This window comes from Pelodiscus sinensis, chromosome 3, assembly GCF_052426305.1.
Source record: "Pelodiscus sinensis isolate ZL-2025 chromosome 3, ASM5242630v1, whole genome shotgun sequence".
Classification (NCBI taxonomy): domain Eukaryota; kingdom Metazoa; phylum Chordata; order Testudines; family Trionychidae; genus Pelodiscus; species Pelodiscus sinensis.
Window position 1 is genome coordinate 106,080,272 of NC_143054.1, and position 14,418 is coordinate 106,094,689.

At 40.7% G+C, this 14,418-nt stretch overlaps 1 protein-coding gene across 3 annotated transcripts in view; it reads left to right on the forward strand.

Moving 5' to 3' along the window:
- ADGB (androglobin) overlaps positions 1-14,418 on the forward strand; it is a 242,408-nt gene that overhangs the window by 166,930 nt on the left and 61,060 nt on the right. For all 3 annotated transcript variants that reach the window (XR_012902706.2, XM_075924379.2, XM_075924378.2), the window contains exon 28: positions 5,049-5,248. Coding sequence is in view for 2 of the 3 variants with exons in the window: in XM_075924379.2 (XP_075780494.2) it covers positions 5,049-5,248 (200 nt within the window). In the remaining variant the exon portion in view is untranslated. The remainder of the gene's footprint in view (positions 1-5,048; positions 5,249-14,418) is intronic.

A 14,418-nucleotide genomic window follows, 5' to 3' on the forward strand; every position in this document is an offset into this window, starting at 1 on the left:
CCTTGGCTCTTCCTCCCCTGCTCTCCTACAACCTTCTTCATGGAAATACAGGATTCTAAAGGAACTATTAATAGCACCAGATATATAGAGAATATAAATAGCCATAACAATATTGAAAGCTCATTATAATGTCAACAGAAATATTGGAAAAAAGTTATTTCAGAGGACATATTCCAATTTATACGGAATTTCTTGGAGACTAAATTTAATTGTCAGTTGTTATACATAGATTCTATCTTTTAAATTTTGTCTGAATAATTTTGTATCAGACTAAGAAACTTATTTGTTTGGTTAGCTAGTTTTCTTTATGACATTAGTCATATCTATAGTTTTTAGTAGGCCTTTTCAATTTTTCCATGACAGCTTTACATATTGGAAGTCAAAAACTAAATCTAGTTAGTATCAGCTCTTGCAAATGTAGCATCTAGCGATCTTCCTGAACTACGAGATTGACATTTGATTCTTAAGTGCCCTTTAATTTTATTGTTGTGGAGCAATGATTATAGTTAAAATCATATCATGTTGATATATCTAACAATTTATAAAGGTTTATGCTTTCCTATCTCAATATCACTTGTTCAGCCTTCAATTTGTTTTCCTGTTATCTGCGTGTTTTCTGGCCACATTGTTTGCAATTTGCTTGGAAGATCTAGATAAAGGGCTGCTGTTTACATAAACATATACAGATATTTCTTTGTAATCCCATTCTGTATAGGGTTTATTTCCCTTAATGTTTTCTTCGATTATATGCAATAATACAGCAGTAATTAATTGCAAGCAAACAGTTAACTAAACTACTACACTTACACATGGCACTGTTTATCAGTGTTGAAATTATAACAAAAGTAAACCTATATATTAAGAATCTAATACAATAATCCTCTTGAAATTAGTCAATTTATACCTCTCTTAGCATATGAACAGCTTGAGGCAAAGACAAATCATTCAACTACTGATGTTTTTTCTGTAAGATTATTGCTTTGGTAAGGAGCAAAATGGGGTGGTTGCATGCATTCTCCTCCAGTAGTTTTGCACAGATGGCTCTGTCATGAATTGCATGGTTTTTTTCCTACAACTTTCATGTATCTTTCATAAATTACCAATACTACATAAGAAAAATATCTACCTTTATCAAAACATGTGTAGACATTTCTGATTACTGTCTGAATTATATTTCAGTATCACCAAAAAGAACACTCACTAAAATTCAGCAAAAATGTATTGCAATCCCATATTTTAATCACCCTTACAGTAATGTAATTGATTGTAAGGGTGCTATCAAGAACAGGAGACATACTGTACTCTTTGGGTTTCAAACCATGCCATTTTTGTAGCAAGGCTATGCATGATAGTGACCCAAATGCCACCAACCGCAAGTGCTTGGGGAAGATTCATGTGAATGGCAGGTAAAACATTTGTAAGGGCTCTAAGACCTGTTCAAGGGGAAGAAAACAAAGCAGCCAGATTAAAATATCTGCTCATGGAACTGGTGTGCAGCCTCTATCTGAGCCCTCTACCATGGTCCAAGTACCAGGTACCAAGCATCTCAGTGTCAGTCAATGCCATATCTCCTGTACTTCCAGTCTTCTTTTTTCTGCATGCATAACATGCCTCAAGTGGCACATAACCTAGTTTGCTAGATGGATTATTAGCTTCCCCAGACTGGGCCAGATACTGATGAGTATGTTAAATCTCTCCATATCAGTAGTTCAAGAGACTCATGCAGCTTCAGCTCCCAAGGTACCACCTACAACACCTTCACCTTGATGTCCATGTAGTGACCGGTGCAGCACCAGCTTGATCTCAAGAATTTTCCTTATCAGATTCTGAAGTGTGATCCTATGTGTCCCAACCTTGCTGTTGTCATCAGATGGTATATGTCAGTTGACCTGATTTCTTCCTTAGTGCCAGCAGAAAGCTCATAGGAGAGATCCTGGGGATGCACATAGTTGGGAACTGGGGCAATGTTTCCTTTAAGCTGTATACTTGTGCAGCCACTCAGGAGAGAGTCAGTGCCACCTAGCTGATTAGCAGAGAGCCCACAGCTTGCTTTGTGTTTCTCCTGATGATGCACATTCACACATGCCTTGGTGCACATAACATTTATTCTGCACATGGATAGAAAAGATTAAAGGGAACATTGGTCTGACTGTATCAGTGGCCTTTTTGAAAGGTGTGAGTTTCCCCTCCCTGCCACACAATCAAAAATGTCCCCAACAGCCATCTTAGCCAGCTCCATCTCATGGGCCTCCAAAGCATGGTCTCCACAAGCAATGTGCCATCGACACCAAGCCCAGCACGGAGTAGAACTGGGATCCCTCTCATGAACAGCTGCAAGAGGAGCAAGAACTGGTACCCTTACCTTTCTCCTCCTTATCCCCAGATGAAGTAACTGTATCCTCCTCTCTGTGATTTGAAGACTCATCAGGAGCTGCTGAGGAGGATGGCTGTGACCTCAATATCTACCAGACGGGGCCTGGGGAAAATCCAATAAGCTGGTGGACATTTGGAATAGCTCTATCTGGAATAGCTTTACTAATAAATGAGGCTATCTTGAATCTTACCAGTGTCCCCTGCTTCCCTGCCTTTCATTTCAAAAAGTTCAAAGAGAATACTGTGTCCTCTCTCAGGGGTGAGAGTACTTAAATAACCATTCTCACTTGTGAAAGCAGCCAGTGAAAAGGAAAGAGAGTGACACCAGGCTTCATCCCCCAAAAATAAAGAGGTCAAGAAGCTGGACTTATCTGGGAGGAAGCTTTATTCTACACGTGGATTACAGCATCACATTGCAAACTAGTTTTGCTGGGATGCTAACATTTCATGCTGAGAGGTACGGTTTCAGCATTCAAAGACAAGCTCCCTGATGACATGAAATAGGAGTTCCAGGCTACGTCTACATTGCACATTATTGCACAAGAAGATATGCAAATGAGGCATGGCAATGAATATCGGTGCACCTCATTTGTATACCTAATGAGCTGCCATTTTGTGCAAAACCTCCCTCTTGCGCAAGAGACATTCTGCTGCTTTTTTCAGGCAGAACAGCTCTTGCGCAAAAGCCCCTTGTGTAAAATGGCAGCTCATTAGGTATGCAATTGAGGCACACCGATATTTATCGCCACACCTCATTTGCATATCTTCTTGCACAAGAAAGCACAAAGTAGATGTAGCCCCAGTCTTTTGTAGAGGAGGGCAATTGATCACCAAATCTGCTTTCTAGGCATATCTCAATGCAGCAAATTCTGCAGCATGAAGCCATTACAATGAGGTGCTCACCCTGGTTATGCTCTTCTGGCCTCCCTCTAGAAGTACAACATACAGTCCAAAATCTACCTATTTAGAGAACTTTCTTGCATAGTTTACAAGACTCTACAGCAGTCTTGAAATCCCTTGGTATTTGCTGCTCAGCAGTGAAGCAGGAGTTCTGCCCTACTCAGTTTCAGCATTTTCCAGGATTTGTTTTTAAGTCCAAAACCTAACAATGAAAAGGAGTAAAGGTTACAAACATCTCTGCATTCCAACCACTAGTTCATCAAGGGAGGTGGCAACTTCCAAGAGCTCATTTTGAAGGGTAGGTCAAGAGGAGTCTGAGTTCCCAGAGTGCCATCTTTCTTACTTATGTCATGCTTGGGCCCATATTATAACAGATCAGAAGGTTCATAGTGTCAAAGGTCTATGGACAGGTTGTGGGAAATAATGACAGTATCACATTGATCAACCCATTTGTAAATGTATGGAGCTTTTGTTATTCTTGCTATCATCAAAAGAAAATAATGTCCCAGACTAATAACGTTGTATAATCTTCATGAGGTATATTAATTGCCAAATTTAAACAAAGATTTGCGTATTGGATAGACAGTGAAACCGGGTACACACAGTTTTATCTCCAGAAAAATATTATTTTGTTGAACTAGAACTATCAAAGCCCAAACTTACAAGAACACTGAGATCCACTCCTGTAGCTTAAAGCTCATTTAATATCATCTGAGATCTGCTTCTGTCAGGCACAAAAGTGATTTCTATGTGATGTACTTTGTCCTCGCTGCTGATATTATTATGCAAGCACCATAAACAAAGGATTGTTTGTTCCTTTCCCTTCATTGGCCATTAATTCATCTGCAGTCATGCTCCCAAACTTTGAATTGTTGAAATATTTTATCTGTTTGTTATTTCTTGACTAATACATTTAATCAGCTGACTTTAAATAACTTTGCCCCTCTTTTGCATGCTAGCAGATGTCTGGAGCCTTGGAAGTCAGCTTCCCACTGGTGAAATCAGTACCGGAATTTTCCATTTGCAAAATGCCAGCCACTAGCTGTTCCTGTTCTTCTCTCCCCACTCATGCCCATATTTTCCTATGTTGCTCTGATAATCTTCCCTCATGAGTTATTTTTAAGGACTTGCTTTGTCACCTCTATCCTTTGTCCTTTTTAGGAATTTTCTGCTCTCGCTGGCTTGTGACAAGTAGGAGAAAGTAGCTTTCCATAGGCTTCAGCTACCGCTTTGTTCCTATAGGCAGATTTTTGTTCTAACAAACTATCATTGTATCTTGTCTGAGAGAGACCTACTGACAGTTAGCAATAGTGAATTTCACATCTACTCAGAGGCATTTCATGATACAGCACTTTCATAACTTTGTATTATCTACCAAAATTCATAAATTGTACAGATTTCCCAAATCACCATACAGAGCAGTTGTCAGTTGGGGCCACAGAATGATATTCAAGACTATATTGGAAACTAGATCAGAGTGTATAGAAGAAATGTACTACTGAGCAAATGAGTCTGTTGCCTGGTGCAACAAATGATATGTTGATTAAAAACAGAAGTAAATGTTTTAAAGAGATATGTGATGTCCAGAAGGAAAAATAATTATGATGATTTTAAGCACATTTATAGACTTAATTAGAACCTCATGAGATAATGAACTGAATGAAAATTAACTAAAGTCACTCTCTTTAAAATATGCGTCCGTGTCTGTTAAGCTGATTCTACCAAATTTATAAAGCTCCAGGAAATGAAAGTGGACATTTTTATCTCTCTGCTAGCAAGCAAAGGCCAGATTAGCCAAGGCAGTGCAAAGAAAGACCCAGAACCTGCAGGGACCAAAAGAAAAGGTGCTTTGGCAACTCAGAAAGGCAGCAAACTTTCTCATAAGCCGGGAAGTGTACCAGAAGGTCAGGCTGCAACAGAGGAAGAGACTGTCATTCTCTCAACCCTTGAAAAGAATGTTGTAGATCCACAACCGGTAAGAGGTTTTTAATCTAAATTTCTGCAAAAATTTTGGAAAAGCACAATAGAAAATAGTCGTGATCATTCATTTATTAAGCATGAAAGTCTAACATCCTGCTATTGTATACATCTTATATTCTCTCATAGAGTGTTGTTCTTATTAATTTTATTTCTGTAGTGCCACAAATACTGTGTATATACCGTATTTTCCGGCGTATAAGGCGACTGGGCGTATAAGACGACCCCCTAATTTTCCAGTTAAAACATAGGTTTTGGCCTATACTCGCCGTATAAGACTACCCCCCCTTCCGAGGCAACACCATTTAATAACATCAGATTTGATTTAAATAATTTTAATTAAAATGGTTTTGACTTACCGTTACTTAAAATCCTTCAAAATCCTCATCATGTTCATACAAAGCCTGCTTGGATTGGCAAAGGTTGTAATAGCCCACCTCTCTGACTCAGCCAATCCGAGCAGGCTTTGTATGCATTAATAGATGACACCGCTTGCCGTGATTGGCTCAGCGCGGTACATACATTATCAGCACAGGGACGTTCTGTATGTAGCCGAAGCTACAGTACTGTATTAGGGCACATCCAGTGGGCTAAAAGGTAATAATAGGGACGTTCTGTATGTAGCCGAAGCTACAGTATGTTTATACCTGGCGTATAAGACGACCCCCGATTTTTGGGGGATGTTTTTTAGTGTAAAAAGTTGTCTTATACGCCGGAAAATATGGTAGTACTGGCCATGTTCTGAGGATTTAAAAAAAAATAAGGCTCCCGTACTGCTAAATAATATAAGCATGCACAACCCTATTTACTTAACAGTAGAATTCTATTTACATAAGCCCTTTTGCTCCTAAATTAACCACCTCTATTAGGGTATGTCTACACTACCGCCCTAGTTCGAACTAGGGTGGTTAATGTAGGCAACCGAAATTGCAAATGAAGCCCGGGATTTGAGGCATGGCCGATTGAGTTACTAGGAGGGTACTGGCAGGGGTATGTATGTAAAAATATGATTGTTGAAGCAAGATATAAGGGTATGTCTACACTACCACCCTAGTTCGAACTAGGGTGGTTAATGTAGGCAACCGAAGTTGCAAATGAAGCCCGGGATTTGAATTTCCCGGGCTTCATTTGCATCTTGCCGGGCGCCGCCATTTTTAAAGCCCCGCTACTTCGGACTCCGTGCCCGCAGCTACACGTGGCATGGAGTAGGTAGTTTGGATTAGGCTTCCTATTCCGAACTACCGTTACTCCTCGTGGAACGAGGTGTACCGGTAGTTCGGAATAGGAAGCCTAATCCGAACTACCTACTCCGTGCCGTGTGTAGCCGTGTGGCATGGAGTCCGAACTAGCGGGGCTTTAAAAATGGCAGCGCCCGGCAAGATGCAAATGAAGCCCGGGAAATTCAAATCCTGGGCTTCATTTGCAACTTCGGTTGCCTACATTAACCACCCTAGTTCGAACTAGGGTGGTAGTGTAGACGTACCCTTATATCTTGCTTCAACAATCATATTTTTACATACATACCCCTGCCAGTACCCTCCTAGTAACTCAATCGGCCATGCCCTCCATCCTTTCCTCCTTGAGTCTTTTTGTTCAAAACATGATTTTCTCATGAAGCTTACTCTTACTACTTGTTACAGGAGTCCATAATTAACTCAAGGCTATGTGCTTATGTGGCAGTCTGGCAGCAGACATCTTCATTAGAGTGTGATGTGATGTTTTGTGGGTGCAAATGGATACACAACTGCAGAGGAGGTAATAAGGAGGAAGGATTAATTCATATTGGTCTCATGGGAAAAGTGTGTTTTGAAAATAAATGTGAAGGGAGAAAGGTGGAAGCACAGTGGATTTGTTTAGGAAAGAGTTCCAGTTAGGAAAAGGAGTTACATAGAAGATGGCCAGTGTCCAAAAGCAGGAAAAAGTTATAAGTGGGAGCATTTTGGGTGAGGTGGAGAATAAAAGCATATGCTAGCAAAAAAATAATATGAAATTATTATTGTGGTGAGCTTTGAATGTGAGAACATGAAAATTGACAGACATCTGAAAAAGCTGGTAACAAGATTTTATTCGGATTGCTGAGAAAGGCAGTAAAATTAGATGAATTTAGCAACTGCATTCTAGATGGACTGGAGAGATCATGGAAGAAGAGACTGCAGAAGGTCAGATGTGAGATTATTGGGGTGTGCCAGAGGCTTTTGACAGTGGTGTTAAAGAGGTAAGAAAGGATTCTGGAGAACGTATGTGACAGACTGCTGACTAAGCCAGAGCTCTGCCACTGTAACCTGCCTGAAGAGACTGATGGCCACAGCTGAGGCAGCCCAGGCCTGAAGGCCTATTAGAAACAGCTGTGAGCCTCACTCAGAGAGGGCTATATAGGGCAGAGGAAGGACGCAAGGAGCCAGGGTGTTGCTAAGTGTGCTCCTAGGCAGATGGAGGAGCCGGCTGAGTTTTCTTTATGTTTTCTAAATAGAAGGTGGTGGGAACTAACAATAAAAGCATGGGTGGCTGCACCAGAAGCGTCTCAGGCTGATTCGTGGACCAGAAGGTATCCCAGACCAAGGGGCCTGAGTGAGGACTCTGCCACAATGTGGTTTAGAAAAAAACATAGGGGCTACGTCTAGACTGGCATGATTTTCCGGAAATGCTTTTAACGGAAAAGTTTTCCGTTAAAAGTATTTTTGGAAAAGAGCATCTAGATTGGCACGGACACTTTTCCGCAAAACCACTTTTTGCGGAAAAGCGTCCATGGCCAATCTAGACGCACTTTTGCGCAAAAAAGCCCGGATCGCCAATTTCCCGATTGGGGCTTTTTTGTGCAAAACAAATCTGAGCTGTCTACACTGGCCCTTTTGTGCAAAAGTTTTGCGCAAAAGGGACTTTTGCCCAAATGGGAGCAGCATAGTATTTCCGCAAAAAGCACTGATTTCTTACAGTAGGAAGTCAGTGCTTTTGCGGAAATTCAAGCGGCCAGTGTAGACAGCTGGCAAGTTTTTCCAGAAAAGCGGCTGATTTTTCTGGAAAAACTGGCCAGTCTAAACACAGCCAGTGAGATTTGGCAATGCAAAAAAACAGAGTACAACATAGTTTCTGCACATTAATTTCTTTATCTGAAAAGTGGTTCAGTAATATTTATATACATCAAAAGAGGGTTGTGAGATGTATATAGCAATTAAAGGATGAAAGGTGCTATATAAATGCTAAGAATTATTATGAATTCATCACATCAATACCATTTAATATTCTGTATTTTCACCTGACTTCTGTTGTAGTGAAATGAGTTTTTACAGAAAACAAGTTGATTCATTACTATCAGAATAGTAATTGTGTGCTTCGGTAATCAGAAAAAGAAACACAATTTGTGGTATGCAAATTGCTTATTTTTTCTGCTTTATTTTCAAAAGAGGCTTTTCTGAAATTTGATGCATCTACACAATGCCACATTTCAGAAGAACATCCTCTTTTACAGGTTAACAGGAATGGTGAAAGAGCGCGTCCGCTTTTTCAAAAAAATTCCCAAAGAAGCAGACAAATTCCTTGGATGTGGCATTGCTATCCCAGAAAAACAGTGCAGTCTAGACATAGCCTCAAACTCTTTCTTCATTTCCCCTTCTTCTGACAATATTGTTAATGTCATACCTGCTGTTGACTGCTGCAGTGGACATCAGACTTAGACATTTCTGTTCCTGCACTTTTCATATGGGATTTATTCCCAAATGTTTGTGGTATTAGATCTGACAGGCTTGCAGAAAGAAAGCTGCAGATGTTACAAAAGGATTGCCTATTCCATTCTTATTATCACCAGACCTTTCAACAATTCAATGTGATTTACTAGTACAAAGGGGACACATACTCTTGGGATTTGGTTACTTTAACAAGATAAAGCAATATCTGGTTATGTTCTAAGGCTATTAGGCACAGTGCTCAATAGGGAGTGATGCAAAGTGGCACCAGAATTCAGCATACATGGATGGGGGAGAGATGTACACAACAGTGTTGATTTGGAGAATATAGTATGCCCTCTTCTGTGAAAAAACAGGGTCTATATGTCTGTTTTGGATAGGTTGCATACTAGGGATTGCTAGCGTGCAGCAGTCCATGTGATGTTGAGGGCAGAAGAACAGCAGTTTATAATGGGGATTTCAGGTGAAAAAGGAGGAAGGCTTATACATCTCTGCAGGTGACTGAGTACAGACTGGTACTAGCTCAGTGTGAGGATTCCCAGATAGGAACTACTTTCTTCCTTTTAAGCATTTTTCTTTCTCCAAGGTCCATTGGACTTCAGCAAATCTAATTCTTAGATTCCAATTTAGAGTTAAATGCTCTTCCCTCCTCCAAAAAAGAGTCCATTTTGCAGCTTTCTGATGCTGCAGGGTAATCTGTTAATTAAGCATTAATATTTCAAAACAAACTTATTTGGCTTTTCTAGTCTAATCTCCTGAACTGTCTAGTTTAGAAACACCTGAGAAAAATGAAAGTCAGAGCAGAACAATAAGCTTTAGTAATACAGGTTGAACCTCTGTGGTCTGGGATTCTATGGTCTGGCAACATCTGTGGTCTGGCAGGTTGTCAGCAGCTCAGAGCAGAGCCAGACGGCAGGTCAGCAGACCAATGGAGCCCATGGGGCCCATGGGGCACCAGAGCCCGCAGCAGGGTAGCCAGCAGGGAGGAGGCCTTTACTATCTTTCTCAAGACTTTCTGGAGTAATGGGAAAATGAAAATGAAAAGAGATAGAGGAATTGGGAGCACATCCAGGGACTCAAAATATATCTCTTCCAATTGTATGGAAACTTTGATGAATTCCTGAGAGTATTCAAGACTGAAAACACTTCTTTTTCTAAGCTTAGTGAGGCTTCTGAAAAATCATGTAACTCAGGTAATCTTTTAACATGCAAAAGAGACTCCCCCTTCTAACTTGGAGTGATCTGTTTCCAGAATTCTGGAGTGCACAAATTTAGAAAAATATGGGGTTCTTATCGTATTTAAGTTCTTTTTCTTTACTACTACTACTAGGGATGTTAGTGTGTAATTGATGTAGTTATGCAACTATTCAGATTTTAGTGGTTACACAACTATTCGATAGTCCCTGGGAGCAGGGCAGCAGCTAGTGCGCTCTAGACCCCACTCCTGGGGTGTCCCCTGCCACCCCGCACTGCTGCCTCTGTATTAGGCAGCACTGTGGGGTGGCAGGTGGGAGCCCATTCCTGCACAGACCAGCTCATACCTACCCCCTGTGCTGCTGCCTCTGTCTTCCCTCCCTCCCCGCACCTTGCCTAACCTAGGCTAATCCAGCTATTCGTGTAGTTGTCTACATGTCGACATCCCTAACTAAAATACCTAGTGTTTTTCATCAATAAAGCCCAAATCACTGATTGCAACCAAGCAGAATGCCAGAGGTAAACTCTTGCTTCTTGTTTGCCACATTTGTAGTCATTCTTGAATCCAACAAAATCCCCTGGATGTTTGTACATTGGAGCATGGGTAAAGTAGAGCGCAGAGCCACTTCCTCTGAGAAACATACCTGTGTTCTCTGGCAGAAACAACAGATATCTCCTGGCACATGTTTCTTATGGATTCTGTCTTGAAACGGGATAGAAAGGGATTGCAATATTTTTGTATTCTTTACTAAAAAAAAACCATTGTCTATTATAGATGTACTGAGGCCAAAATGTAGTCTTAGGAAATCTTCTGACTCTGTTCCAATAGAAAATATTTTCTAGATATATAAGCATTTTAATTCTCAAAGACTTTAGGAGTTAAACTATTGGTATCCTAAGAATGGTCATACTGGGATAGACCAATGCTCCATCCATCCTAGTTTCCTGTCCTCCTACCAGTGCCAGTTGGTAATCATTGGGAGATCCATGGGCGACCATTGAGGGATCCATCCCCATTTGTTCACTCCCAGCTTCTGGCAGTCAGAGGCTAGAGACATTCAGAGCTCAGGATTGCATCCCTGATCAGTGTGGCTCATAGCCACTGATGGACTTATTCTCCATGAAATGATCTAATTCTTATTTGAACCACATTATAATTTTGACCTTCACAACATCTCGTGCCAAGGAGTTCCACAGGTTGACTGTGCATTATGTGAACATATATTTCTTGAGATTGCTTTAAACATACTGCCTATTAATTTCATTGAGTTACCTCTGGTTCTTCTGTTAAGTGAGGGCAAAATAACACATCCTGATTCACTTTCTCCACACCATTCACATTCCTATAGGCCTGTATCATATCACCTCTCAGTCATTGTAATGAGTTTGTGACTCACTGCCACGGTACCTTCTGCTGGTCACCTTGTGAATTAGCTTTTCAGCATCTGAGCACCTTCTGCTAACTGGTGTCTTGTCCTCAGTTACCTCTCTCCTGCCCTCTGGGGTCCTCCCCTCCCAGGGAGCCCCAATCTCCTGTACTCACCTTGCCTCAGTGATCCATTGTCAGTTGTCATCTAGCCCCTACTTTAGGGGAAAACCGCAGTCTGAAATGCCTACTCATCATTGGCAAGGGTTATGGACCTGCTGTTATCTTCTAACCGGGATGCCTTCCCACAACCCTAGTGCCCTTAGCCCTTGAGAGTAAGGCCTCAGCCTGGGATTTTATCTGCCCGGAGATCTCCAGCTCTGCTTTCTCTTCCTCAACACTTTTCTGTCTCAGGAAGCCCCTGTAGCTTCCCTGGCAGCCAGGTCCCTCCTGTTCCATAGCTGGAGCAAGTGTGTGCTTTTTTTCCCCCCCTAGGAGCTCCTATTTATAGAGCTCCAGCTAAGTCCTAATTATTTGCAGCACCGCTCATGGCTGCCTACCACTCAGCCTTCCTAAACTGGTTTTAACCCTTGTAAGGCCAGTGTGAAACAAATGCTAAATTGAATTCCAGAAAATCGATCTCCAGCATAGTAAGTATAGATGTGGCCTCTATGTCTGATAATTCTGCTGTTTTTACTATTGTTCAATCAATTTGCCTGAAACTAGGCTCACTCGCCTGTAATTGTCAGGATCTTTTGTAGAGCTTTTTAAAAAAATCACCATCACACTAGCTATCATTCAGTTACTTGGCATAGAAATGGATTTAAATGATAGATTACACCAGAGTTAGTAGTTCTACATTTTTATATGTAAGTTTCCTCAGAACTCCTGGGTTAATACCATCTGGTCCTGGTGACTTATTTCTCTTTCATTTATTTTTTCCCCCAAAACTTCCTCTATTGGCACCTCAGTCTTGGACAGTTCCTCAGATTTGTCCCTTAGAAAGAGGGAATCTCCTTACATCCTCTTGAAGGGAAGACCAATGCAAAGAATTCATTTAAATTCTTTAAAGTGGCCTTGTCTTCTGTGAATGCTCCTGTAGCATGTCAATCCTCTAATGGTCCCACTGATTGGCGGACTTCCTGTTTCCAATGTATTTACAAACTTTTTGCTGTTACTTTTTTGAGTCTTTGGCTAGTTACCCTTCACATTCTATTTCTTTTTTTTTATTTGGTCTGTTTAATTATAATTATGCTTAACAGCCATGAAGCAATCTACAAATTGAAAAGCTTTATTTGCCATTGGCATGACACTTATTTCCAGGTAAACTACAAGAATGTTTTATAGATTTGATGTTTGAGAACACCATTTCATATATCTGTACTTACACAGTAATCTTCCTTGTTTGCTGTCTTACAAAGTCTCTATGGAAAACAGCTGAGCTTTCACAAATAGTCTTAAAGAGTTTATGATTAAATTCAGTATGATAACCCCAGGTAAATCTCCTCTAGAGCGAATGAGTTATCTCTCTGCAAAATGTATTTGTTTAGGAACATCCCAAATTTTCCCAACGAGGGTAGTGTAGATTCTTGAAAGCTATGAAAAAACAGGATTCCTCCTCTGCCAGCCATCACTGCTTCTAAATTGTAGGATGTCCTACAAAGCCAGGCCCTTATTGGAAATATTATTTACTGTGTTGTATTACAAGAGAGTCCAAAGTGTGTTAAATGAAGTACAAATATGTAGGAAGACAAGAGAGAATTTACAATCTAGAAGAAAAAAAAGACATCCCAAGGTAAAGTCAAGGTCAAATTAAGTGCAGGCACTTCATCTTTTCCATGTACAATTTTATAAGATGTTTGGAGTCAATGTGATACTTCTGGAGAGAGTTTTCTTACAGGTTCATGCTCCATTATGCAGCATAAAAAAACCATTTCTTGAGGCAAGAATTTTTAAAGAGGGAAATCAAAACTTATGCTATGAGGGAATCCCTTGACCTTCATCTGACATGATTTACATATTCATAGGAAAATAATTTGGATATACTACTGACAAACAGTGCTTGTTTTTCTGTGTCCAATTGCTCCCATTAGCTAAATGTGTTATTCTTAAGAATGGTGTTTAATTTCATAGAATAGAATCATAGAATCATAGGACTGGAAGGGACCTCGAGAGGTCATCGAGTCCAGCCCCCTGCCCTCAAGGCAGGATCAAGCTCCGTCTACACCATCCCTGACAGATGTCTATCTAACCTGTTCTTAAATATCTCCAGAGAGGGAGATTCCACCACCTCCCTTGGCAATTTATTCCAATATTTGACCACCCTGACAGTTAGGAATTTTTTCCTAATGTCCAATCTAAACCTCCCCTGCTGCACTTTAAGCCCATTACTCCTTGTCCTGTCCTCAGAAACCAAGAGGAACAAATTTTCTCCTTCCTCCTTGTGACACCCTTTTAGATATTTGAAAGCCGCTATCATGTCCCCCCTTAATCTTCTTTTTTCCAAACTAAACAAGCCCAGTTCATGAAGCCTGGCTTCATAGGTCATGTTCTCTAAACCTTTAATCATTCTTGTCGCTCTTCTCTGTACCCTTTCCAATTTCTCCACATCTTTCTTGAAATGTGGCGCCCAGAACTGGACACAGTACTCCAGCTGAGGCCTAACTAGTGCAGAGTAGAGCGGCAGAATGACTTCACGAGTTTTGCTTACAACACACCTGTTAATACAACCTAGAATCATATTTGCTTTTTTTGCAACAGCATCACACTGTTGACTCATATTCAACTTGTGGTCCACTATGACCCCTAGATCCCTTTCTGCCATGCTCCTTCCTAGACAGTCGCTTCCCATCTTGTATGTATGGAACTGATTGTTCCTTCCTAAGTGGAGCACTTTGCATTTCTCTTTATTAAACCTCATCCTGTTTA